Below are 25264 nucleotides of genomic sequence, written 5' to 3'. Positions count from 1 at the left end.
CTCTGTTTATCAGCAGGAGAGCATCAAACTGAGGCATATCTTTTTATCCCTCTTCTGCTGCATTTTCCGTTTCACTTCTTATTTTCCAAGATGTGATCTGTATTTTCATACATCCAATTAATATTTGTACCCTTCTATTCACAGACTTTATAAAACATGGACAAAGCCATTGTGCTGTCACACAATTGTTACCTTAGCTCACTCAAAGTGACTTAACATTAGTAACTTGGCTCGTGCCATGTTGGTTTTTTATATTCATATTTTATTACAGGTTTGTCACAAACGACCATATTTGGACCGGACAGTACAGGTACTTCCGGCTGCTTCCTTATTTTCCCCAGAGGTCGCCATGGATGGATCTGCACATCTACTTTCCCACAGATTTTACGCCTGATGCCTTTCCTGACGCAAACCTCCCACTTATCTGGGCTTGGGACTGACACTAGGAGTACACTGGGTTGTGACAGCCCACACAATTTTCTTTACGTTTTATTTTAGTCCAGTTTTGTGTGACAGCTTATTGTTTTCACTAAATGCACTTTGTCTTTGCACTTATCTCACGTAGCACAACTTTATGGTTTACAAGCTTCTGTAAGCCTGGACGATCTACCATTTATCTGTTTAAATTTTCCACTTTTCATTCCATGTTTGCAGACTTCAGCATGTTCAGCTAAAATACAGAGATCATATTTATGATTTATGTGATTTTGTTGTGAAAGAAATTATTTAAAATCAGAAGCCGTCACTCCTCAGCCTCAATCTGATTTCAGTGCCAGCCCAGATCAGCTACTCGCTTCACTTCCTGCTCGAGCAGGAGGAACCCTGAACAGATCAAGTTCAGGTAGGACTGCCGTAAAAGCGAGTCTTTTCCGAGGAAGTATCATATGTTCTCTGATCTGTCTCTAATAAATCAATCGATGATTAATTTTCCTGTTTCAGCTCGAAGGCGACAATCATGTGGTGTTCATCTGCGCTCAGATGAGCGGAGGTATAGAGGCCCTTTGGGGACAAAAAGCCGACTGAGTGTTACTACAGTTAGTGTTAGTGATGGGTCAGAGGACAGGTCCAGCTGTCTGACATCAGCAGCTCGCAGTGATGCGATTGGTCAAATGAGAAGCAGTTTCCAGCAGAGAAGCCCGTCTGCTTCAATCACAACTCGCCATCATTAAACCACCACGTTCTGGTACCACATTAAAAAACTGGTTCTTGTCTGCTGCTCATCATGTTTGAACTTTTTGATAGTGTTTCAGAAACTAAAGATGTTCAAAGAGTCCTCCATTTTCTTGACTTCAAGCTTGCCGGATGGGTTTTAATCCACAGAGGAACTAACAGTCAGCTGCTAAACTGTACAGTAATGGTTATGTGAGATGCCTGCAGCGACCCAATCCAGGTTCAGGTCTGATGTGGACCCCCATTAGGGCACTCTGAATTACACGTTTGTACAGCTGCAGGGACACATCTGAACTCAGTGACGCTCTGCGGGACGGCGCCGAGCCGAGCAGCAGAAAACCCAAAACGACAGGGCGTCGCGAACATGCACGATACACACTGACCCTGTCAGTCCACCTGCAGGGGAGGGGCCACAGGGCCAGCCAATCAGAATCGGCTCCTGCTGCCACCCTTCTACCCCCCTCAGCAGAGTTAGAAGAGAGTTGTGTTAATATCAGAAAACTGCGTGTGGAGTGACCGCTCGCGATCAGATGACAACCGAAAGACAAAATCCACAACAGAGAGAAAACAACACAAAGTGGAAAAAATCAAACACGAAGAGGGAACAATTGAATAGAAAGATGCAATAACTGAATAAAAAGAAACAAAAACAATCACATAAAAATAAAAAAAGGACACAAAGTGGCAAATAAATAACCCATGGAACCATAGAAAAAAAATAACACGAACAGACACAAATCACAAACACGAAGAGGCAAAAACAAGATAAAAAGAAACAAAAACCAATAAGACACAAAACCATAAAAACAAAACAGAGACAAAAACCAACTACAGAGAGCCAAAAACAACATAAACAGCCAAAAATCAAATACAAAGAGAAGAAAACCAACACGAGACAAAGACAGGACACAAAATGACAAAAAAAACCAAAAAAAACCCTACAAATAAATAAACCAGAGACAAAAAAACCCATGTCATACAAAACAAACCAAAACATAAGACCAAAAACAACAGAACAAAACAACAAACCCAGCATAACGAGGCAAAAAACAACCACAGACAAATAAAAACACCACAAAAACAAAGACAAAAAACACAAAGAGGAAGAAATCAAACAGTAAGAGGCAAAAACTGGATACAAAGAAACAAAATATCATACAGAGACAAAAAGCAACTACAAAAGAGACAAAAACAGACAAAAAGACAACGAATTAACCATGAAGAGACAAAAACCAGGACACAAACACAGACAAACAAAAACAACACAAAGTGACAAAACAAACTATAAAAACCACCAGAAAGAAACAAACAAAGGAAAAACTTTCAGTGTGTTTCGTTGTGCGGTCTTTAGTCTTAACGCCTCGATGTGAACATTGGAGGTCTTGGCTCATTTGAAGCTTGAGAATTAGCTGATTAGCTTTCTATGCTTGCTTTAGATTTAAAACTGACATGAAAATTGTCTGTCAGATGAAAATCTGTTTTATTGGTGCTGAACAAACCGTTAAAGGTCGCTTTCCTGCAGAGAAACATTTGCATTTTCGCAGATCTGTTTCTAAGGCCTCGGGCTATGAAGCTTCCTGAGAACTCCTGAATCCTGGTTGCTGCCCTCTAACCAGGTGAGCTCACCTGGAAGGTAAGCAGGTAAACCTGCTGCAGCGTGTCATGCCGCCCCCTCATCACACCATCGCCCTCCTGACCAATAAAACTGCTTCATTTATTATCAGATTAGAGGGAATAAAGAGCAGAAACGTGCTGATGCTCAATCAACAGGGAGGAGAAGCAAGAGAGCCGGCAGGTCGGTGCAGGTAGGGAAAACAAACGCCCCCCACAGAGAGCCAAAGCTGCAAATTAACGCACAAAAGAGAGAAATTCTTTTTGTTCAGCGAGCCTGAAAACTCCTGCGGCAGAGAAAGGACGCCTAAAAACCTGCTGACCTTTGAGAGGTTCTGCAAAGACTCGCTAGCTGTTAGGTTCCTTCAGCGAGCTGATCTCAGAGATGATTTATTGACGAAGGTGGCATTCAAAAAAAGAGCCTGCCGACAGTCATGACTCACAGGTTTATGAATTACACTGTAGGGTTAGTCAAGGCATTCTCTCCAAACATTAACCTCTGGGGCTAAAAAATAAAAGCTAAGGCTCCAGTTTCAAAAGCTGCAGTTCCTCTAACGTCCACTCGAGGCTCGAGCAGTTTTTTAATTTTTATACAATTATCCGACCAATATTATGGCTGCTGTTAGCTTAATTGTATGAATACGGCGTCCAAGTTGCCTGTTAACTGTTTGTGTCCTACTGTACAGTCTATAGATGAAGCTTGCTAACCAATGTAGCCAGCATTAGGTGATAACTTCAATCCATCTTCTCCTCTAACATGGTAACCTGGGGTTAAGGAATTCATCAGGTGCGTCTCAAAAGACCAAGTCCTATAGCTGCCATAAAATCAGCACAAGAAATGTTTAAACCTTTGCCTCCAGCTTCCTTGTTTTGCACGAGGAACTGTTCTCACAGAAATATGGAAGATGGGTGTTATGTGGCTGGTTTCCGAGGCTCTCATCTGGCCTGAAGTCTCAGTAAGTTTAACTTCTTAACACCAATCAGGGCCCAGGTGACCAGTTTTAGGGTTCTGCTGTGTTTTTACAACATTACCTTTCAAAATAAGTGCATGCATTTTGGCCTTTAGGTTCCTCTGTTAAAGGAATGGCGATAAAACCTTCACATTTAGGCACCGGCTGGATGTTAAAAGAAAATGTTCTACTTCTTTTAAATTCTGCATTTGTTCTGTTATACAGTTTAAAAATGATAATAATGAATATTATTACTATGGTCATGTTGACACAGTAAGATTTTACTTTTCTTATCCAAAAGCTGGCAAAGTCCTTTTTTTAAATCTTTGTTGCCGTGTGCAGGTTAAGATTAAAACAAGAACATGTCTATAAATACACCTCGTAGCTGGAACTTTAGCCATTTAAACGCTTTGAGTTTTTATCTACACTGTGTATTTCTTATTTGTGATGACGTGATTACGGCTGATATGTCTGTTATCACTCCAACCCACACTGATGCTCAGATTAGCGAAATCAAACAAAGTCAAACTGCATCGCTAACCCTGATCTGAGCTCATCCCCACACAGTGAGGGTTGCGTTTTGCGTGTCCTACCTGAGCGGCTGGACTGCAGCACCTGCAGGGCTTGAGACAGCTCCTTGAAGCCCTCAAGGTTTTTATCATTCTGACTGTACAGGAGGATCTTCTTGGCGTCCGAGAAAAGGCGAGAAATTCTGCAAAATAAAAGTAAAACATCAAACGTGAGCCACAAAGGAGCTCTTAGCGTGCATACAAACACAGAGGGAAAGACCCGGCACATGCCAGCTTACAGTGAAAACAACAAACAGGTTAAAATGACATTTCTGTTGACACTCAAAACAGTTAAAGTGTTAGTTATTATGGAAGCAGTGACTAACTAAACTCCAGCGTTTAAGGTTTACATTCGCCTAACAAGCAAAAGATCCCCCGGTTTGATCACAGATCCAATCTGCAGCTGAAGTGACCACCTTCTGAATAAGGGATCAGCCAAAGGTAGGTTCTAGATAAAAGTAGTAGATATGTAAGGATACTACTTCAGTCCACAGGTTCAAAAGCTAACCTTCTTACACTGACTGTCTGCAGACAGAAAAGGGAGGAAGGTGTCAGCAGATGGTGCTATTTAAAATATGTGAAGTGAAACAGTGGAAAAAGGTTCAAAATTAAACTCTACAGGAAGTTTAAGTGTCACTTTAAAACAAGTAAAGGAACATGAAGTATTAAAGTGAAAAAGCTCAGATAAGTAATTTATATCGTAGCTTTAAGTCTTAAAAGTAGTTGATGTTTATGTGTCACAACATCTGAGAATTATTGAGCTTCTGGCTCCTTAGGAGAATGAAAACGTAGCAGGAATTTGATAAGCAACCAATAAGATTAAAGATTTGGGGCCTCAGTCACACAGGCCTAGAGACCAGCGAACCTCCAGCGACCTCTGGGTGATATTGGCTCACAAAGAAGATGTTGCACCCAAAACCTCTTTATGATCGATCTGGTCACCAGCAGATTCCCACGGTACACCACAGGTTGGATGAAAGATGCCGGTTAGTCTGCAAACGCTCGCCCACTAACCACAGAGTGGTGGTGAAAGTCAAACACATACGACACAAACCAGAAAAAAAAACTATGTTCGCCTTCATAGTAAAAGCGACTCCTTATTGCTGAAACCAACACATTTCAAAAGGCCGCAGCTTTTACTTTGAAGGTCACTGTTCCAGTACCGCTTAACGAGCAGCTCCCGAGTGTAAACTAATAGCGAAAAAAGCGACCACAAAATCGGCTGATGTGTGTGATGTAATCAGTCATGATGAATCCTTACTGATTTTGGGTTAAGGCCATGAAAACAGCTGAAGCGTCAGCTTATACACAAACACTGAGAGCAGATGACCTGCCGGTGTTGGTTAGAGGTCAAAGCAGCTGAAATCTTAAAATTCAGTTTTGTCTGTTAATGTGTGAGAGGAGGAAAGTTAAAGTGTATCAATAAAGTTTCAGAAATAAAGTCACTGACAGCCTGTTTCAGCTCTACAGACGGCATTTATGTAAGAACTGAGCTGAGATTTCACTCTATATGTAAATGTAAATAACAAGAAATGAAAGAATGTGAGGTACTATCAGAATAAAATTCATTTTACTTAAAAGTGTCTGCTGATTAGTAAAAGATGAAACCACAAGCACGCTTTAGCAGTTTAATAAAGATGAGAAGTTTTTCAGAATAAAAGCCTCTTTTTTTGGCCACTCACATTGAGTCGTTGAAGTTGCCGACGATGCCCGGGGACTCGCCCGGTGTCGGATGTCTGAAGCAGGGGTTGTTGGCGTTGCAGAGGATTCCCTGAAGCCAGGGCAGCGTGCCGGCTGATGGCATCGCCTTGTTTGGAAAATGACCTGCAGACAGGAAATGAAAACAGGAAGTCACAAGAAAGTCGGAAGATCTTGCAGTAAAAATGACAGGAAAGCTGTGACCAGCTCCAAACAGGCTCACAGGAGATATAGTGCACATTTTTAGGCGCCCTCCAACTCACATGAAGAGAATAAAGCCCCTGTGTTTCCCAATGTAAGATATGCAGGTTTTAAAGCCATAGATGTGGTTTTTCCTGTGTGCTGCGGTCAGATTTAATCTGAAAGATGTTCAGGGTGTTTCTTTATCTTCCTGCTCTGATGGAACAAAGTGTTCCCACGTTCACCTGGACTCAGAGGTGTCAGATAAGCTGCAATTGGTTTATTGTCGCTCGCAGTCGAGCATCAGCGGCACCCGCTGCAGGTTGAAGCCGAGGGCAGAGGCACGAGCGGGTTCACTTTGAGAGCAAAGACCTTTACCCCTTTCTCTCATTGAGCTTCACCGTGTCAGCTGTACGCGCAGAGAAGGCGCTGATATCAGGGAACCTTTAAGACTGCCAACTGGCCTCTTTTTAATCAAAACACAGATAAGATAAAGGAGAGGCGCAGATTCACTTCACTCGACAGCAGAGTGAGGGCCACACAGGTGGAACAACAGCTTCAGGATGAGCTCAGGGGTGAAAAACTCCCACAGGCTCCAGACCAAAACACCAGAGCTTGACTTGTTAAACTGGGTGTAAAAGACACACTGCAGCTTAAATCTGTGAACTGATAATGATCATAAAACATGTTAATAAATGGCCTGTATTTGTATAGCGCTTTACTAGTCCCTAAGGACCCCAAAACGCTTTACACATCCAGTCATCCACACACACATTCACACACTGGTGATGGCAAGCTACATTGTAGCCACGAGGCTGCCGGACACTGGCACCACCGGGGCCTCTGACCACCACCAGTGTGAAGAGTCTTGCCCAAAGACACAACGACCAAGACGGTCCAAGCCAGGGCTCGAACCGGCAACCTTCCGATTACAAGGCGAACTCCCAACTCTTGAGTCAGGAGTGCCACAGAGCAAATGATGAACTGTGTGCTGCTTAATCAATTAATAGCTCGAGCAAAAGCTCCACCCGCTCGGACCTCCCTCCTGGTGTTGGTCAGGTTCAGATTTACATTGTAAGCAGGTCCATATGCAGACTCGTGCAATTTACATTACTGCAATTGGGTCCACTTGTGCACGTGTGCACCATGATTTCCCCACACCAGCAGCAGTCTGCCAACAATCCTCAAAAACAGGCAGGTAAACATAAACATGCGGGTTTAGGCAAATATTTTAATAAACTTATCACTTTCATCATGTCTGCTGCCCGTGACAGAGAAGTCATGTTCATACACAGACAGGTCAGATCAAGATTTTTCCCACTGGGGCTGAAAAAGAAAAAACTAGAGGAAGAAAGAAAGCTGAGGTTATGTGGGTGTTATGGTTGGTAACCTACGCTAGCTCGCTATTCAGTGACGTCTGAATCATAGCCATAAACAGCCTTTTACACACTGTAATGAAAATAGTTATACTCTAAAGATGGCGCTAGTCTAGGCACAGACAGACTAAAGGGATGTCCTTCAGTCCTCCACCTGTCCCAGCAGCAGGTGGAGACTCTCTTGTCTGTGACTTATTATGAAACAGAACTTCTGTTTCGTGCTGCCAACTCAAACATGTGGATCTACGCACTGTGGCCTGACTCTGCTGTGATAACTGCGTCACACCAGCCACATCATCACGTTGTTTTCTTTGCAGTTATATTCCAGCGTGGTTACACCTCAGTCAGCTGGCTGCTTTATTTAGTAATTTCACTTATCGTGGCCCCTGAGGTGTTCAGAGTTTGCTGGAAGTTGGTAAAATAAACTCATTTGGACATATACACACACACACACACACACACACACACAAACACACAACACACACACACACACACACACACACACACACACATATACACACATGCAGATGTACACTCATCCCCCCTCCAAACGCCTTCGACGCTTATTCCCTTCCGATGCTGACGGTGGATCAAGGAGACCAGCGCTTATGCTGCAGGCCCGGATGCACTGTCTACACTGGCTGTCTCTCACCCTTTACCCATCCCTGTTGCTTGTCATGTGTTTCTTTGGTGTATTAAGAGTTTTTTCATGTGCTATGTGCAGAGGTGTTTTTTTTCTGTTCTCAAACTGATCTCCCTGTTGGAGCTCAGTCTGGGGGGAGTTATTTTTTTCTCCTTATCTTTCCTCGTGTTGTGCATACTCCTCTGACCTGTCTTCCCCATGTGATGTTTTTGTGTCATGTATGTATGGTCGGGGGGTAAGATGGCGCCGCTATTGCGTGCACTAGATCGGCAGCCTTAACATGAAATTTCCCACTCGTGGGACTAATAAAGGTATCTTATCTATCTTATTTGCTCAGGAGCACAGTTGAAATATTTTCTTCCCAAAGCGCTTCTTTATCTGGTCACTGTGCAGCAGGTGAGTTTTTCAACCACGCCTTAACTCTTAAATCACCTGTGAGACTTGGCGATGCATTCAAGTACACCCCTGAAAGGTCAGAGGTTTTGGAGTAACACGTTGGTGTACAGATGTGATGCACCTCAGTGGGAAACGTTCTCCCGTAACAACTTCACTCAAGCGTGTTAACAACTGAATTTGAGAAAGCGCTGATATTTTTTAAAAAGACAATCAAATTTCAACACTTGACGAGTTGCTTCAGGATGAAACATCCACACTTTGGTTTTACGCTTTAGATTTTAAACAGCAGCTAAACTTTTTTTAGATGCTGTAAACAGAGTCAACTGAAGTGAATAATGTGGAAAAACCTTAAAAAGAAGCCACAGATGAAGGAGACTGTCCTCACATGACTGATTCAGACTCGTTAAAGGTGATGTCAACAGCCACATTCTCTTTAGAAATTAATCTTAAAAAGTAATTTTACCCTGTTGACTCAATCACATCCATTATACTTCTGATGTTTTTGGCCGGCATGGTGGACAATCGCCTGAAAGAAAAGTGGGATCTACAGCTGAAAGCAGCTCAGCAGCTCTGAATATCTGCCACAAAAACAAACAGAAAAGTTTGAACTGTGTGCAGCGGAGCTGTCGTGTCACGTCAAGTCACATTAATTTGTACAGCACGTTTAGCACGCGGTGTTGACCCAAAGTGCCCACGCAGAGGGATTAACCATTATAAATTTGTCTCCATGAACATTTTCAAAGCTATGCTGGTGTGTAAAACTGGATATTAAAGGATCGAGCGGGCTCCAGCTCGTCTCTGATCCAGCGTGGCGAGTTTCAACACGTCCCTGCAGCTCACATCACTGCACAACTATTCTCACACAGCACGAGAAGTGAAAGTACTTCGAGTGCCCAGAGCTTCTGCTTTCACGGGGAAAGAGGAAGACGAGCAGCTTCCTGCTCCCTCTTCATCTCCTGATGTTGACGTTTGGCCCGAGTGAGGCAGAGAGGCGCTCCTCCTCTGAGATAATCGGTGAGGAATGAAAGCGTTTCCTTTTGTTTCCTGTGAGGCAGGTTTCATTCATCCAGTAAAAAAGTATAGCCTGAAGCTTCTGATTCTTCATCTTCAGCCGCTGACACCGGATTATCTCAAGATCCCCTCAGTCATTTTAAACTTTGGCATTTTACACCCTATTTGAGTCGGTTTATGCCGACATGTGTTACACTGCGTCGTTTTAAGGAAGGATTTCCTGAGCTTCAACAGAGCGAGATGAAAAGACGGCTGAAGAGTCAATTACAGCAAATTGCTGTTATTAACTGTGACAAATTCCCAGTAAAATCACAGATATTCCCGGTGCAGTGATGCCAGATTTAATAGTAAAAAGTTAACACTTAAAAGCATTTCTTGATCTGGACAAGTTGCTTGAATGCCTTTACGGTAAAGATTTCACGGGGGTGGAATAACAATAGGTCTCTAAGGACAGCAGTGTGGAAAAACACTGGTATATTTCCACTGATTTCTCTTAAGCAATTTTAGGCTGTTCTTCCTTTGTTTTTCAACTGAACTGCTCAACAAATGAGAAAAATTACTTTTTTTCCTTCAAAGTCTCGGCATGAAAACACACGACAGGACGTTTTGTTTTTTCCCGGAACTGCTGTAAAACAGTTTGGGGTTGGGGTCGTCCCAGATCGTGACTTTATATCTCACAGGGTTCATCCGGGTTAAAATATGACTGTTGGCTGCACAATATCGTCTGCAGCGGTGGAAGAGTTTACCGATCAGTTGATGGGAAGAACGTGAACTGATCAATCGTGAAGTCTGTGTTTTTGAGGTCTGGACTGTTGGTCGGGTGACGTCAGCTTTCGCTGAGCGGACGTGTCAGTCAGTGCTCAAAGTAAATGAACAAACAGATGGGTGGAAACATAATTAAGTTGCTGACATGTGACTAATAAATGGAGTTACCAGCAGATGTTCAGTTTTTCTTCATTTTCACAGCGCTCGCCGGGCGAAAAGGCCTCGCATCACACAACCATTCGCTATAGGTTTAAAGTGGACCTTCGCTACTGAGTCACCGCTTCACGTCTTCATATTTTGCTTTCAAGGAGCAAAATCCAGTTTTTCTCTGGACATTTGCTGCTTTTTCACTCATTTTCAGTCCAGTTCTTATACCTGACCATTTTTAACCATTTAGCATTAACAAATGAATCACTCAAACATAAAAATTCGCCAAACTCAAGAGATGAACCGGTGTTGAATCTACACATAACAGAAAACTTAAAAAAGACCAATTTCCATCTGCAGTGCAGTCCAGCTTCGAACACCTTTGATTCAAACTTGAGATCGTTTCCATGTGGAAGTAACCTGGAAAATGTTTTCCTGCTTTCTCTCTCTGTGAGATCACCATAACTTCCTGTCTGAGTCAGCTTCTTCTCTCCAACTTCTCCATGTCCTTCGTCATATTTCCTTCCAGGCTTGGGAAGATGTTCAAAACATCTGATTTCAAACAGCTGATTTATTTATGCAACATCGAGGTCTACGCTGAGACGGAAAAAGAAGACGCTGAAGTGAGGTTTAACCCTTTCGTGCAGTTTAGCACTCCTATCAGAGCTTTTTGATTGTCGATGGATCACTGTGGCCTTCACGACGTCTGATAATGAGTGATAAAGAGCAATAAAAAACAAGCTCCTCGTGATAAACAACACGGGGAGATTCATTTAGCACATGAAGCTTTAATTTGAAATCCTGCAGCAGTAAGCAATACTGCACTTCCTCCTGCTTCCAGGACCACTGTCAATCAATAACCTCGGGTAATGAGAAATCAATCAGTGTGAAACTGATATCAGATGTTCCTAAAGGTGCAAGGGTCTGAAGAGAGATGATAACCAGCACAAGATATTCCAGCACTCATCTGGCCGCCCCTGGACCCTCCAGGAACACCTGAAAACAGGACTCCAGCTGGACTGGGCTGGAATGTATGTGCCTACAGCCTGATCGCCCCCTGTGTGACCACCAATAACTGACACCCTCACTGCCACGCCGGAGGAGGAGACGGGGTCAGGGTGCACAAATTAAGGTAGTTCTATCCCCCCTCCATGATGATGCTGGGGTCAGAAACACGCCTATTGTGTGATTTATATAATGGTGCTGCACCTCACAGCAGGAACGTTCTAGATTTGAACCTTTGTGTTCATGTCTCTCACCTCCAGCGCGTATTTGCACCACCTGACTGGTGCTGGTCCAGTTCTGTTTTGGTTTGACACTGTTTCTAGCAGAAGCTGTGCTCATTTTTTGTGCAAAGAAAATCACTTTCGTAGCTGAAAAACGAAGTCAACGTAGATGACGTCCAACATACGTCAAACACCGCCTGATGTTGTCACCACCATTTTTATGACATCATCATTTTCAGCCCGAAGCTCCGTGTGCTGGGTCAACCATGACAAGCATAAACTTCGCGTCACACCAAGATTTGTCTCCCAGATCAAACAGACACGATGCTGCAGGCTGATTGGATGAGGATGCTCTCCGACATCACTCTTCATCTCTTGAAACTTTGTGAAACTGGGGCAGCCGTTGCCTCAATGGATCGATCGGCTCAGGCTCTGAACCAGAGCGCCGTTTGATTAGCGTTTAAATAAAGGTTTTCAACTCACACTCATGCTGCTCGTAGGGAGGGTAGTTCAGCCGCACAGAGATGAGGATGAAGAAGATGAAGAGGGGCCAGACGATCTCCGCCAGGAGCTGGAGCTGAAACACACACAGACACACACTTTGACACGTAATCCAGCTAGAAACGGGAAACCATTAGAGAAACACAAAAAGAGTGCGTGCATGCGGTCTAAAAGCCTCCTGATTGGCTCCTTTTAAGCTTCACGTGTTTATTATCAGAAGTTATTCATAATTAATGAAAAGTCACTGATCGATCAGCAGCAGAGCACGGAGCCCGGACCAGGTTACTGATCAGGGTCGAGTGAAAATCCCCCCCAAAAAAACAAAAAAACCCACATAACTCCAGAGAGGTGACCTTAAACCCCCATCACACTGACCGCTTGTTTCTGTGGTCAAACATAAAACAAGTCAAACAGGTGGATCTATCCAGGTAACACAAACTGAACCAGTTAAAGTCAGCTTCATCTCAGTTTGCAAACATAAAAATGTAGAAAATAAAAGTACTTTTTTTATTTCCAGCTCCTCACATGATGCTTTGCATAAAAGCATCATTAAAAAAATGTTTCTCTCTGTTATCAGACATGTTATCAAACAATCAAGCGATTGATTTATCCAGAAACTGATCAGCTAAATAACATTTAATCTAAATTGCTATACAAGTAGTTCTTTCTCCGAGGACAGGCGCACACTGATAACATATACAAACAACATGGCATTTATTCCACGCTTTTAGACTTTTCTTCTGTAACCATCTGTAAAAATCCCACAAACACTTTTTCCTTCAGCTAAAGATATCGGCTGTTTCAGGAACCACATGACTGATTAATAAATCCAACATGTCAGAGCAGAAGGTGCAGTTTCTTTAAGGACAGGAAGGTAAAGGCTCATAAAAGCAGCCTAATCCACTGTTTTGTCTAGCAATATATTTCGTTCAGTCCAACATTTAAGATTTTAAGGGTCTAAAGGTCCTCAAAGGTTATTTATGGACCAAGTGATTGACTGAATAATGCAGAAACTGAATAAAAAACCCTTTAAAAAGACTTTTTATGGACCAAATGACACCCTGATGAATGAAATGTGATGTAAAGGTTGACAGGCTAAGCCCTGATGTGTGTGTGTGTGTAGTGTGTTGGTTGTGGGGTGTGGTGTGTTGTGTGGGTGTGTGTGTGTGTGTGTGTGTGTGAGTGTGACTGACCGTCTGTCGTCGTCTGTAGGTGAAGTTCTTCCACAGCAGCAGACCCAGCTGTGTAGTGACAGACATTCCTGCCGCCGTCGCTGCTCCGCCTGAATAATCGTCAGCAGCTGCTCGCTCTGCATTAAAGCACAAAACAACACTGAGCTCAAAGGTGCAGGGGTCAAAGGTCACATCAGATACTGAAGCTGCTGATCTCAGTCCAAGTTATCAGCTGAAACACAGTCAGCAACTGTCCCAGTGTTTCCCATCAGAGTCATCCTCACAGGGTTCCCTCTTCATTCTTAGCGAGAGCATTTGGAAATAAAACAGGAAATATTTCACAAAGTTAAACACAAATTAAAATCTCATCAAACATTTTTAAATTATCTGAGGATTTTAATCAGAGACCTGACATATGTATTTTTTTAAGGTGATCGAATCCTGACCCAGGAACCTTTGGAGCAAACTGCACATCTGCCGTCAAATCTTTACAAACACATCAAACTGAAATCAGAACTGTGGGCGTCTCCTGGATGATCTCAGGAGAACATCGCAACCCGTTTCAGATCCAGGTATCCTTCTGGAGTCAGGATTTCATCTCCTTAGAATTATTTATAGCGTAGGTGAATCTAAGAAAATCTCCTTTTTTACCCTCTCAGCTCTCTTGTTTTCCTCCCGGGTTTACTCCACCCTCTCATCCAGATTCGGTCACTTCTGGCTATGAATCCAACGTTCAGGATTTAAAAATACACACCTGAGGGTCTCTCACACCACAAACTCCAAACGAAGGTTCACGTTTTGGTTTCATGCACTCTGGTTTGCTTTAGCTTGAGTTTGTAATCATGCAACAGCACAAAAACAACTTCACCTCTCATACCTCCACCCTGCCATCATCACCTGCATGGGCTGGGTCTCGTTTTGAACAGTGATGACTACTGCCTTCTATTATGACTTTATTAAACAGAGAGCACATCCATCTTGTTGCCTGCCTGTAGGCGTTACTTTATCCCACTTTGTATAACATCAAACCATCATTCAGTAAAAACTTGATCCCTTCCTCGTATTTTGACTTTTTTTCAGGTCTGGATCTGCAAACAGCCTCCCACACACTAATTAGCAGAAAAGGTAGAGAACTCAAGGAAGGTCTAATACTGAGAAGCTGCAAATAAATACGTTTCTGCATCTTCAAACACATGCCAAGTGATTTTGTTTCTCTTTGCGAGTTTTTTGCTGTAACTGCAATTGGTCTGAAAGTCTGAACCAAGCAAAACACTCCTGCACGCTAATAACAATCTGAGCACCTGTGATTTAAATCCAGCGTGTAAGCACTCAAACGCCTCAAAGTGCACGTGAAAATCTACACCATAAAGCTTGAAACAAAAGCTTTATCTCTTCCTTTACTGCGGCATGAATACGCACTTAGATACGATATGCGGTGTTTAAGGTCAGACATTTCAATAAATAAGAGATGTCAACTAAAGCTCCAGTCAGCAATATTCACCCATGTGACGTCAGCCCCGGTTTCTGAGAACTTCTCGTGGGCTACTGGTGGTTTTCTTTACAAAAAAGCAGAACACGCACAATGTAAGGCAACACGCAGATGCAATGCTCTCTAGTTCTGTATTTTATTTTGTATTGATTTTAATCGTTCACCTCCCACATACTGGTGTGGACACCGAGAGCTGCAGAGCCTAAGGATGTCCACGCCGAGCCCCACCCTCACCGTCTGATAACAAACTTCATGTCACCCTGCAGACTCACGGATGCAGAAACAGTAAAACTTGATAAGAAAATAAGAAAGCGAGCTGGTTTTACACGTGCGCTACAATAACCTGAGAGTGAGCCACAGGTGTCGCTCTTTAACCTGCAGGTCTCGGGTTTAAAGTCTGGGTGGTGTGAGAGGTCATCATGCGTCCTGTCGCCGGGTTTAGGCAGCTCAGGTGTTACTCGTGGTGTTAATGAGATTCAGGACATGGTAACAGAACAGGACCCTAAGAAGGGGACCAGGAATTAGGGACTAGGTGACTCTCACAGTCTGTTTTAATGGGTAATAACCCTTACAGTCAAAAACGCCCAGCATCCATCCCTGTGTATAGCAGAAACCCCGACAATGACTTTTCTTCATCTTTTAATTTTTTTATTTGAATTATATTTCGAGGAAGATCCTTTTGAAGGAATTTTAGTTATTATTCACCTCTGGCTCTAGTGTGTCTTTATCCTGTCTTCCTCCCCTCACCGCCAACCGGTCGCAGCAGATGGATGCCCCTACCCAAGCCTGAAAAGGGAGTTTTTCGTTGCGTCTTGTCTCATCACAAAGCAGGCACTAAAGACGGAGTCTAAAACGAATCGATGTACGCTCTCTGGACATCTACCTGCTGCATCACCGCAGGGATCAGCTGGACGTCAACTGGGAGCTGCAGCTTTCAGGCATGATTAATCTGATCTGAGCAAACACATGTGAAGAGCTGCAGTGCATGCTCAAGAAGTGATGAGTGCTGAGCGTTTAAGCTGGAACTGATCTTCTCCTATCACCGCTGGCATTTATATTCATGCCTGTCACCTGTATGTTAGGATCACGTCTTTAATCTAAACTGCTGAGCTCGATTTCTTCTCTTTCTTTTGTGCCGTGCAAATTGTCAGCTGTGTTGTTTAAGTTTCTTCCGTCCTTTGCCATCGGGGCAGCTCCTCAGGCACGTCTCTGAAATAAGACTTAGCGTTACTTATCCTGGGCGTAGTCTTTAGTTTTGAAAGTTACAACTAATCTGCCTTAATCTTTGAGCAAAGTCGAGAATAGTCTGAGCCGCCCGTGGTTTTAAATAAAGTTTTCACTGATCTGAAAGTAGTTTAAGCAGCAGTGGAGAGTTTAATCAGCACTGGCCTGACTGATCAATGTGATTGGGCAAAAAGGAAGGAGACCACATGGACACACACCTTTACTCACACTGATCAATGAGCTGCAGCTCCGCCTCTAACACACATAGACACACACACACACACACTTGCTTCTTGTGGTGTGCCCATGATTAAATCAGAAGGTCAGAAACGGCCTACGGCACAACAGCTGCTTCATCTATAGAAAACTTTATCGATAAAGCTCGATCAGGTAAATCTGCAACTCCACATTTCATCTCTAAAACGCCACACTGTCATCATCAAAGTCTGAACAAATCAATGCAGTTACTGATTAAGGGAAATGATTAGAACCCAATCATCAGTGATAACACTCCCAGACTGAGGATTTAATGTCTGTGGGTTCTAATAGACAGCGTGACACACACACACACACTGAGGAAATATGACAATACTGCAGCCTGACTTGGCATCATCTACAACACATAAAAACTGAGCTTGTCTTCACAGACTTTCTAAAAGCAGATTCTGCTGCTGGTTTCAGCTCATCAGATTTTACTCCCCTGGGACTCTGAAGGAGGCTGTGTGGCGTAAAAAAAAAGCTGAGTACACACACACTCACATGTGGAGGTTCAGGAATAAACATTTCCGGGCAGATAAAACATGTCAGAAGCTTTGATCTGCAGTTCGATACCGCTTTAGGAGTTTGATTCATAAAACCTCAACTACGGCTGCTGCAGCGTCCCCAGCGGTACGATCACAAACTGCACATTCTGCTTCTCAACTCGCTTTAAAACTTTATTAAAAATCCAAATAACCCCCGCTAAATGTATTAAGATGCACTTTGAAAGCAAGAGTTTATTCTGTTTTTTAAAGAGTTTGACGTAAACCGGGTTCACACCCCGATGTCCTCCTCCTCTTTACTGTCTCACTTTTTGTTCTTTGGAGTTTATTTTGGAGCCTCTTCTGTGCTTTTTATTCAGTCCGAGAACCTAAAGCGAACTTTTCCCTTTCCCCCTGAGAAAAAAAAAGGTGAAGCGTTTAAACCGAGTCCTGTGTTCCCGCTGTACCGCAGTTAAACCGGATTAAAGAGCAGAAGCAGAGGGGAGAACATGAAAGAGGGGGACAGGAGGAGAGAAGCGAAGTGATCTCACCTGTGTGGCTAGCAGTCAGTTGCTCGGTCCGGGACTCCCTGTCTTCTCCTCTGCCTTCACTCAGCAGCATCTGCTCCTCACGGAGCAGCAGCCGCCGGACAAAACTCACCGGAGTAAAGCCTCAATAGTCACAACACACTTCCGCCTAGCACCTTCAAAATAAAACCCGACCGCCATGGAGGAAATGAACTACAAGAATGTTCAAGGTTCTTTATTCGTCACATGCATAGTTATACAAGTATAACAAACAGTGAAATGAAACCTGACACGTTCCTCGACTTGTGCAAAAGGGGGGAGGAAGAACATTATATATAATATATACATGAAGTGAATGTGCAGCAGCAGCATGTAGCAAGCAGGTGAATTCTGTACATTAAGTGAATTAAATAAGAATAGACAATCTGAACATTTTACAAAATAGACAATATTTAAAATTAAAGGAATTCGAAATGTACATTGTGCCGGTGGGTTTAGAGTGTCTAGAAGAGAGTCCTGTCTCAGTCACTTATGGATGATGTGAGAGGGCGTGTGTGTGTGTGTTGTGTGTGGGGGGGGGGGGGGCTTGGGGATAGAAGCTCCTCTTGAGTCTCTCTGTCCTTGCCCGGATGATGTGGAACCTTCTACCAGATTGCAGAAGTTGGAACAGTTTGTTGCCAGGATGGGACGGGTCTGCAGCAGCGTTCTGCTGTACGGATCACTCTCTGGAGAGCTTTTTGGTCCTTCACACAGCTGTTCCCAAACCACGATGTCATGTTCTGTGTGAGGATGCTCTCCACAGCGCCTGTATAGAAAATCCTGAGGATCTTTGGAGAGACCCTGAACTTCCTCAGTTGTCGTAGGTGGTACAGGCGCTGCCTAGCCTTTTTGGTCTGGACCTGAATGTGGGCAGCCCATGTCAGGTCTGAGGAGATGTGGACACCAAGATACTTGAAGGACTGCACCCTCTCCACTGGAGCTCCATTGATGATAATGGGCTTGTAGTCTCTGTGCTGACTCCTTCTGAAGTCCACCACCAGCTCCTTGGTCTTGCCAACGTTCAGCTGGAGATGCCAGATTCTTCACTTCATCCATGTAGGCCGCCTCATCGTTGTTGGAGATGGCACCCAACACCACTGTGTCGTCAGCAAACTTCACAATGGTGTTGGAGCCGTGGGTGGCCACACAGTCTGAAGTGTAGAGGGAGTAGAGCAGTGGCGAGAGGACACATCCCTGAGGTGCTCCTGTGTTGATGGTGATGCTGTTGGAGAAGCACCTGCCCACCCTCACCACCTGAGTTCTGCCAGTGAGGAAGTCCAACACCCGTACTGGGGTTTTACAAACCGGTGTGTGATTTTGTACTTGTTTATGTTTTGGAAATAATTAATGAAAAATTTATTCAACCAGGATAACAACAAAAAACACAAAACAAGCAAATGTCAAAGCTGAGCAACCCTAAAACAACAGAAAAGTCCGTGAAAGCAGTCATTGATGTAATTGCCTCCAGATCTAATCAAAGAAAATCTACTTAAATTCATCTACATAGACCGGATCTTTCAGGTTTATTGATTTTTGCTGCTGACTGCAGGTGGAGGGTAGTGAGCATGTCCGTGCTCTTTATCCAGCTGCACTACATTTTAAAGAGCACATTTTAAGGGTGCCTTTTTTAAATATTTATTTTATCACATTCTATTTTTAGATAATATATTTTAAATTTTGTATATTGTGTATCATATTTTATATAATATTTAACATATTTATTCTTTAAAAGTGACAATTCATTCGTGTATTTTAAAGTGAAACAATATTTATATTTATATTTCATTTCTGCTTTTTACCAGAGATATTTTGTGGGTTTTTTTACCCTGTCATAAGGAACTAATAAAATTAATTAAATAATACATTTTTAGTGTGGACCAATAGGTAAAAAGCTAACAAATAGGCTACCTGATTTAAATTTATGAAATATAATACCTTTATTTTATTTTATAAGATTTTATGCAACCTTATTAATTAAGGAAAAAAAATAAGACTCTTGATATTGTATGACTGCAGTACAATTATAAGTTAGGTAAATTGGTAACAACCGGTCAAGTACAGGCAAAGAATAAAAATAAAAGACAGAAACAACCAAAATATAAAAACTTTAGTATTATAAAATAACTTTCTATTAGTTCTGTGAGTATTTTGTTCAAGAAGTGCTTTTGTTTTAACAGGTCCGATGCAAATTTAAAAATTTGAAGTTAAACCTGTTAAAAAGCGTGAAAAGAAAATCGTTTTTATATCGCTTTTGTATTTTATATTGCTTTTATATGCTTTTATTGTGGTAGCAACGCTTCCGGTCATTCTGAGAGTCCATTGATGGAGCGCTCACTTTGCGGGGTTTCTATCGGTCACCAGCAGCTGGATTCACTGTTTCACAATAAAAGACGGCCCAGCTGATATTTCACAATAAGAGAGTTTCAGCTGTGATTCATGTGAAATGAGAACACTGAAGACGCAACGTACTAGATCTTTATTTATTTAGTGATCTTTAACCTGACATACACATCGCTTACTCCATTTTGTAGTTTCTTTATTTTGTTATCTTGTTTGTTTGTTTTTTAAGTCTGGAACTGTGAATGTATTCACTGATTAGAGCTCACTGATTGCTGAAACATTTATTCTGTTACTAAGTTGATGTTAGTTTTACTGACCCAGCCTTCACTGAAGTACCTAAGGGGTATTTAGAATTTTAATTCATTACACGTTAATGTGGTTTGCCCTTTTAATGTATTTTAAGTTGCTTGCCCATTTTACTTGGTATTTATTTTGTTTTACTACATTTTACACTAAGTAGTGATAAGGTGGTGATCCATGGAGGGTGTCTGGCCTCTCTGGGAGAGATGAGGAGGAAGGTAGGGGGTTGGTCATATTGGAGAAACTCAGAGCAGAACTGCTAGTCCTCGACAACAAAGGGAGCCAGCTGAGGTGGTCCAAGGACCTGACTAGACACATTAAGTTGATGGATGACTCACTGGTAGGACGTACTCAGAAAATAAAATGAATCTCAGACAATAAAAGAAATCCTGATATTCTCACGCAGGAGTCTAGATTTCTTTAGATAATTCAGGAAAATGTTTATTTTTAACTTTATGGTTTCTATTAATCAAAAATGAAACTCAACTTATCAAGATTCTGCTGATGCACTGTTGGATGGTGAAAGATATACTCTTCCTCAATTCCTGTGAGTACATCTTTGACCATCTTATAATGCTGTGATTGCAACCATTCCCCAACTCTCTGTGAATGGTACTTAAATGTTTGCAAATGTATTGTTTATAAGTTTGGACAAGCCTGCTGAGACCGAAGAAGTTACCTGGATGACACATTTCTCCCACAGAATCAACTTTTTGTGATTTGATTTTCTTACCTGGGTGATTAACAATGAATCAGAATGTTCCAAATACTAAACCACAAACTAGTAAAACACTCACACAAACTGTATGACTTTTGTATAAGTAGGTGAGAGTGGAGCCATTTCATTGGTGTTTGTACAGTGACATCACAGCTTGATTGCTGACCCAGAGGCCTGGCTCCAGATGATCACACAGCTGGATACATGCGATATAATCATGCATCTGAGCTGTTGTGCCACAGAAACACAATCCCTTCAACTGTCACCTTAAAAATCTTCTGCCGTATACACTCAGTGTTCACACAGACCTGTCACAGAGAAAGAGCTGCCCCTCAGAGTTATTATTTTTGAAAAATCTCTTTAATGTACAGAGAATTTAAAAAACTTTAGCATCTATTAGGTATTTGGCACTAATATTCACTGATATGATGATGTACAGACTTTACTGACTTTAATAAAAGCGGACATTGTCCCTCAGGACTTCCAGACAATACTTGGCACAGATATACTATACAGGTATACTATGCCGGCCACTCGGCATTTTCAGGAGCTTCCTTGTCTTGATGTCAGTGGCTTCTATCTCCTCCTTTGAGCAGCTTATTATTCCAGCAAGGTACCTGATCACCGGTAGGGTGTAGGTTTTGATTGCCCTGATCTTGTTCTTCCCATTCAGCTGACTTTTCAGGACTTGCCTGACCCTCTGCAGGTATTTTGTGGTTGCAGCTTTCCTTGCCTATTCATGGTTTCCATTTGCTTGTGGGATTCCAAGGTGCTTGTAGCTGTCCCTGATATTGCTGATACTGCCTTCTGGTAGTGCGATGCCCTCAGGTCTGACTACCTTAACTCTATTGGTTACCATCCGACTACACTTCTTCAGTCCGAATGACATTCCAGTCTCATTGCTGTATATCCTTGTGGTGTGGATTAGCGAATTGAGGTCTCGTTCACTCCTCGCATACAGCTTGGTGTCATCCATGTAGAGGAGGTGGCTGATGCTGAATTCCATCTGTATCTGGTGTCACGGACTCAAGCTCCGGGGACTCGGGGTCCGTGAGCCGCGTGGACTACTGTTATAATTATTGCTGTTATTTTGTGATGTGTGTGTTGTCTGCACTGCTGCTGTTCTTGTGATTCCCCATCCTTGTATGTATAGGCAAGTGGGTGTGTCTGTGAATGTGGCTGAGTACTGGGTTTCAGGTAGGCCTGGTGGGCGTATCCTGTCTAGAGGATGGCCACACCTGAAGCAGATGATCACAAACCCTGAAGCTAATGAAGTGTCATTGGAGAGCTTCTTAAGGCTGTGGCTGAGCGCTCCTCGGCATGGGATTGTTGTGTGAGACTCCACGTTAGTGTCGATAAATGTCAAGTTCAGCGAGTGCATGCCTGCGGTAGTCGAGTGTCCTGACAAGTTGCCTCTTTGTTATTTTCTCCAGGAAGGAGCAGGGAAGACAAGAGCAGCGAGCACGGGGTGTGGGGACACACAGGAGCGGAAGAGCACGGACTTGTGGGTGAAGACACGACACGGAAGTCAAGGGGAAAACACGGGGATCTATTCTGTGAACTATTTGCACCACTGTAAACAAACACACTACCTTCATCATTAAGTCCTGCATCTTGGGTCCTCATTCCTCTCATCCCCACGGTCTGCCACACAGACCGTGACATCTGGTATCCATAGCCAGTCTTTTCAATAATCTCATTGAGGGGTTCTGGCCTATGTAGAAGAGCAGTGGGCACAGGACATCTCCTTGGTAGATTCCGCAGTTAATGGTGATTTTTGCTATTTGCTTGAAGTTAGCCTCTAGTGTTGTTTTCCACATTCCCGCTGAGTTCTGTTTTGGGTGCTTAACTACATGTTATTAGGATACACTCATGTGAAAAAGAAAGTTTTCACTGGAAAGAGTAGAGTCCTGTGAAAATTGTATGTACATTTGTGTTTCTTTCAGTACCTCCTTTGTTTCTGTGTTTATACCTTGGTCCCTTCTGTTTCCTGGTGTCTTTCATCTCAGGTATTAGTAGTTATGTTCTATTGTTTGGCTATTTCCTTTTTTATTTTAAAGTTATTCCCTGATTGTGTTCACCTATATGTTCAGTTAAATAACTGAACTAATATAAAGACATTCATACAGATATTTTTGTGTTCTCATTTTTGCTTAGCTTTTATCCATTCAATAATATTTTTTAAATGTATTTTCCTCTAAGCTGCTCTATTTGACATCCCTTTTATGAGATTTTCATGATTTTTCCTGCACCACCCATTCTGTGTTGTCACTGTGTATTCTGCATATTTTTCTGTATACTTGTTGTCTGGAAAGCACCTTGAGTAAACTCCTGATTGTTTCTAAGTGTGCAACAGAAATAAATGACCTGAATTCAAGTCTGGGCCACAGAAGACCACTGCTGTACCTGAGCTATTTTGTGGGTAATTACAAAAGGGTACTTATCACCATGACAGCACAGCTGCACAAATGACAACCAGCTGTGAGAGTTTACTTCCAGCTGCTGCCCCCAGGAAGCATTAAAAGATGTTTGTTTGAACTTTAGCAGACATTAAAGCACACTTTTAATAGATTTTAGCTGACATAAGATTTCAAAAAGCCTGTAATAACCTGGTTGTCTATAACTGTGAAATAAAGTAAAAGCTTGGAAAGTTTAAATTTGTTGTCTTGTTGCGTTTTTCCCGACGATGATGAAGCATCTGCTGTGTCACACTGCCCTCTGCTGCACCAGAGTGAAACTGCACCCATCACATCAGTTATAAATACGCAAGGTTTCTTTGTTGAACATGTTGGATGATCCTGTTAATAAACTTCTGTTCAATTCAGTAAAAATTTATTTATACAGTACCAAATCACAACAGCAGTTGCCTCAATGTGCTTTCTATTTTAAGGTAAAGACCCTATAGTAATACAAAGACAACAGAGAAAAACACAACAATCATGTCCCCATATAAGCAAGCACTTTGGTGAAAGTGGGAAGGAAAAACTCCCTTTCAATAGGAAAAAGCCTCAAGCAGAACCAATCTCAGGGAAGGGCGGCCATCTGCTCCCCGACTGGTAGAGGTGAAGGGAGGATGCTGTGGAAGAGAGCCAGAGATTAATAATAAGTAATGATTAAATGCAGAGAGGTGTATAAACACATATGAGTGAAGAAGAAACACTCAGTGGATCATGGGAATCCATCAGCAGTCTACACCTATTGCAGCATAACTAAGTGAGGATTCAGGGTCACCTGACCCAGTACTAACTATATGCTTTAGCAAAAAGGAAAATTTGAAGCCTAATCTTGAAAGTAGTGTCTGTTTCCTGAATCCAAACCGGAAGCTGGTTCCATAGAAGAGGGGCCTGAAAACCGAAGGTTCTCCCTCCCATTCTACTTTTAAACACTGTACTGTTTCTGTACTGTGATGAGCTTTGAAACCCAACTGAAACTCTTCAAATAAGCACGATAACAACAGCATTTAATAACAGTGCTAATCTTATGGATAAATATCAAGTCTAGCCAATACCAAGAACTATTATTATTTCCCTACTCAAGAAATTTTATACAAATTCTTGTTTAATAAAGCTGCAGCCTGTGAAGACTTAATTCCAGACTGTTAAGCATGCCTCATGGACATGCTCATGGACCTCATGGAACTCAAACAGCAATCAAATGATTACTTTTTTATTTTTTGTTTTTTTGTATTCTGAATTACATTTACCAATAAAGTGTGAAAGTCTGAAATAAAAACAACAAAACAATAAATCACTTGCAAACAAAAAGTCTTCCTCATACCACTCTTGGATATTCGTTTCCCAACAGCTGTAATAACATTTTTAGTGCTTAAAAATGAAAAGAAAGCATAATTTTTCAAATCCAGAATTTCAATCTGCTGAAACTTTACAAAGGTACAACGCTCAGTGTCTCTGTGGTTTAATAAGATCAGCCATTCTCTCTGAGGCAATACCCAAGTGTTCTCAAGCAAGTGGCAAAAAGCTCATCATGATCCCTGTCTCGTGATATCCATCCCTCCATCCATCCATCTTCTTCCACTCGGGGGCCAGGTCGCGGGGCAGCAGCCTAAGCAGAGAAGCCCAGACTTCCCTCTCCCCGTCCATCTCCTCCAGCTTGTCCAGGGCCAGCTGAGAGATATAATCTCTCCAGCTTGTCCCGGGCCAACCCTGGGTCCCCCTCCCTGATTCTATATGATTCAATATGTATTAACTAATGGAGTTTTTTCCCTTTTCTTTATTTATTGTTATTTTCTTTCTTTGTTTGATTTTGAAAGTAAAACCAGAATAAATGTAAATGAAATGCAAACATGGCCTATTAGCAGCTCTTTTATTCTGCTTGGATTTGTGACTAAGGTTGTTTCACCTTGTCAGACCATGTTATTCCTCCTTTCCCTTGATAAATGCATTAAACACAGAAGTGGCTGAAGTGGACTGATGAATTTACAGCCTATAAAAGCCCCAAACAAACATCTGAAC

At 42.3% G+C, this 25264-nt stretch overlaps 1 protein-coding gene across 1 annotated transcript in view; it reads right to left on the bottom strand.

Annotated features, from left to right (window-relative positions):
- Window positions 1-17547, bottom strand: part of LOC102296162 (phospholipid-transporting ATPase ABCA1) — a 39805-nt gene extending 22258 nt beyond the window's left edge. Inside the window, exons 1-5 of the mRNA XM_042221731.1 lie at window positions 17420-17547; window positions 13437-13552; window positions 12226-12319; window positions 5983-6124; window positions 4325-4443 (exon numbers count right to left, since the gene is read on the bottom strand). Of these exons, the coding sequence (XP_042077665.1) occupies window positions 4325-4443; window positions 5983-6124; window positions 12226-12319; window positions 13437-13552; window positions 17420-17489 (541 nt within the window). The 5' untranslated portion in view covers window positions 17490-17547. The remainder of the gene's footprint in view (window positions 1-4324; window positions 4444-5982; window positions 6125-12225; window positions 12320-13436; window positions 13553-17419) is intronic.
- Between the last annotated feature and the right edge of the window lie 7717 nt (window positions 17548-25264).

The sequence above is a fragment of the Haplochromis burtoni genome, unplaced genomic scaffold (assembly GCF_018398535.1).
Source record: "Haplochromis burtoni strain Fernald_Lab_line unplaced genomic scaffold, NCSU_Asbu1 Contig_73, whole genome shotgun sequence".
In the NCBI taxonomy this organism is placed as follows: Eukaryota; Metazoa; Chordata; class Actinopteri; order Cichliformes; family Cichlidae; genus Haplochromis; species Haplochromis burtoni.
This window is presented reverse-complemented; position numbering and strand designations above follow the sequence as displayed.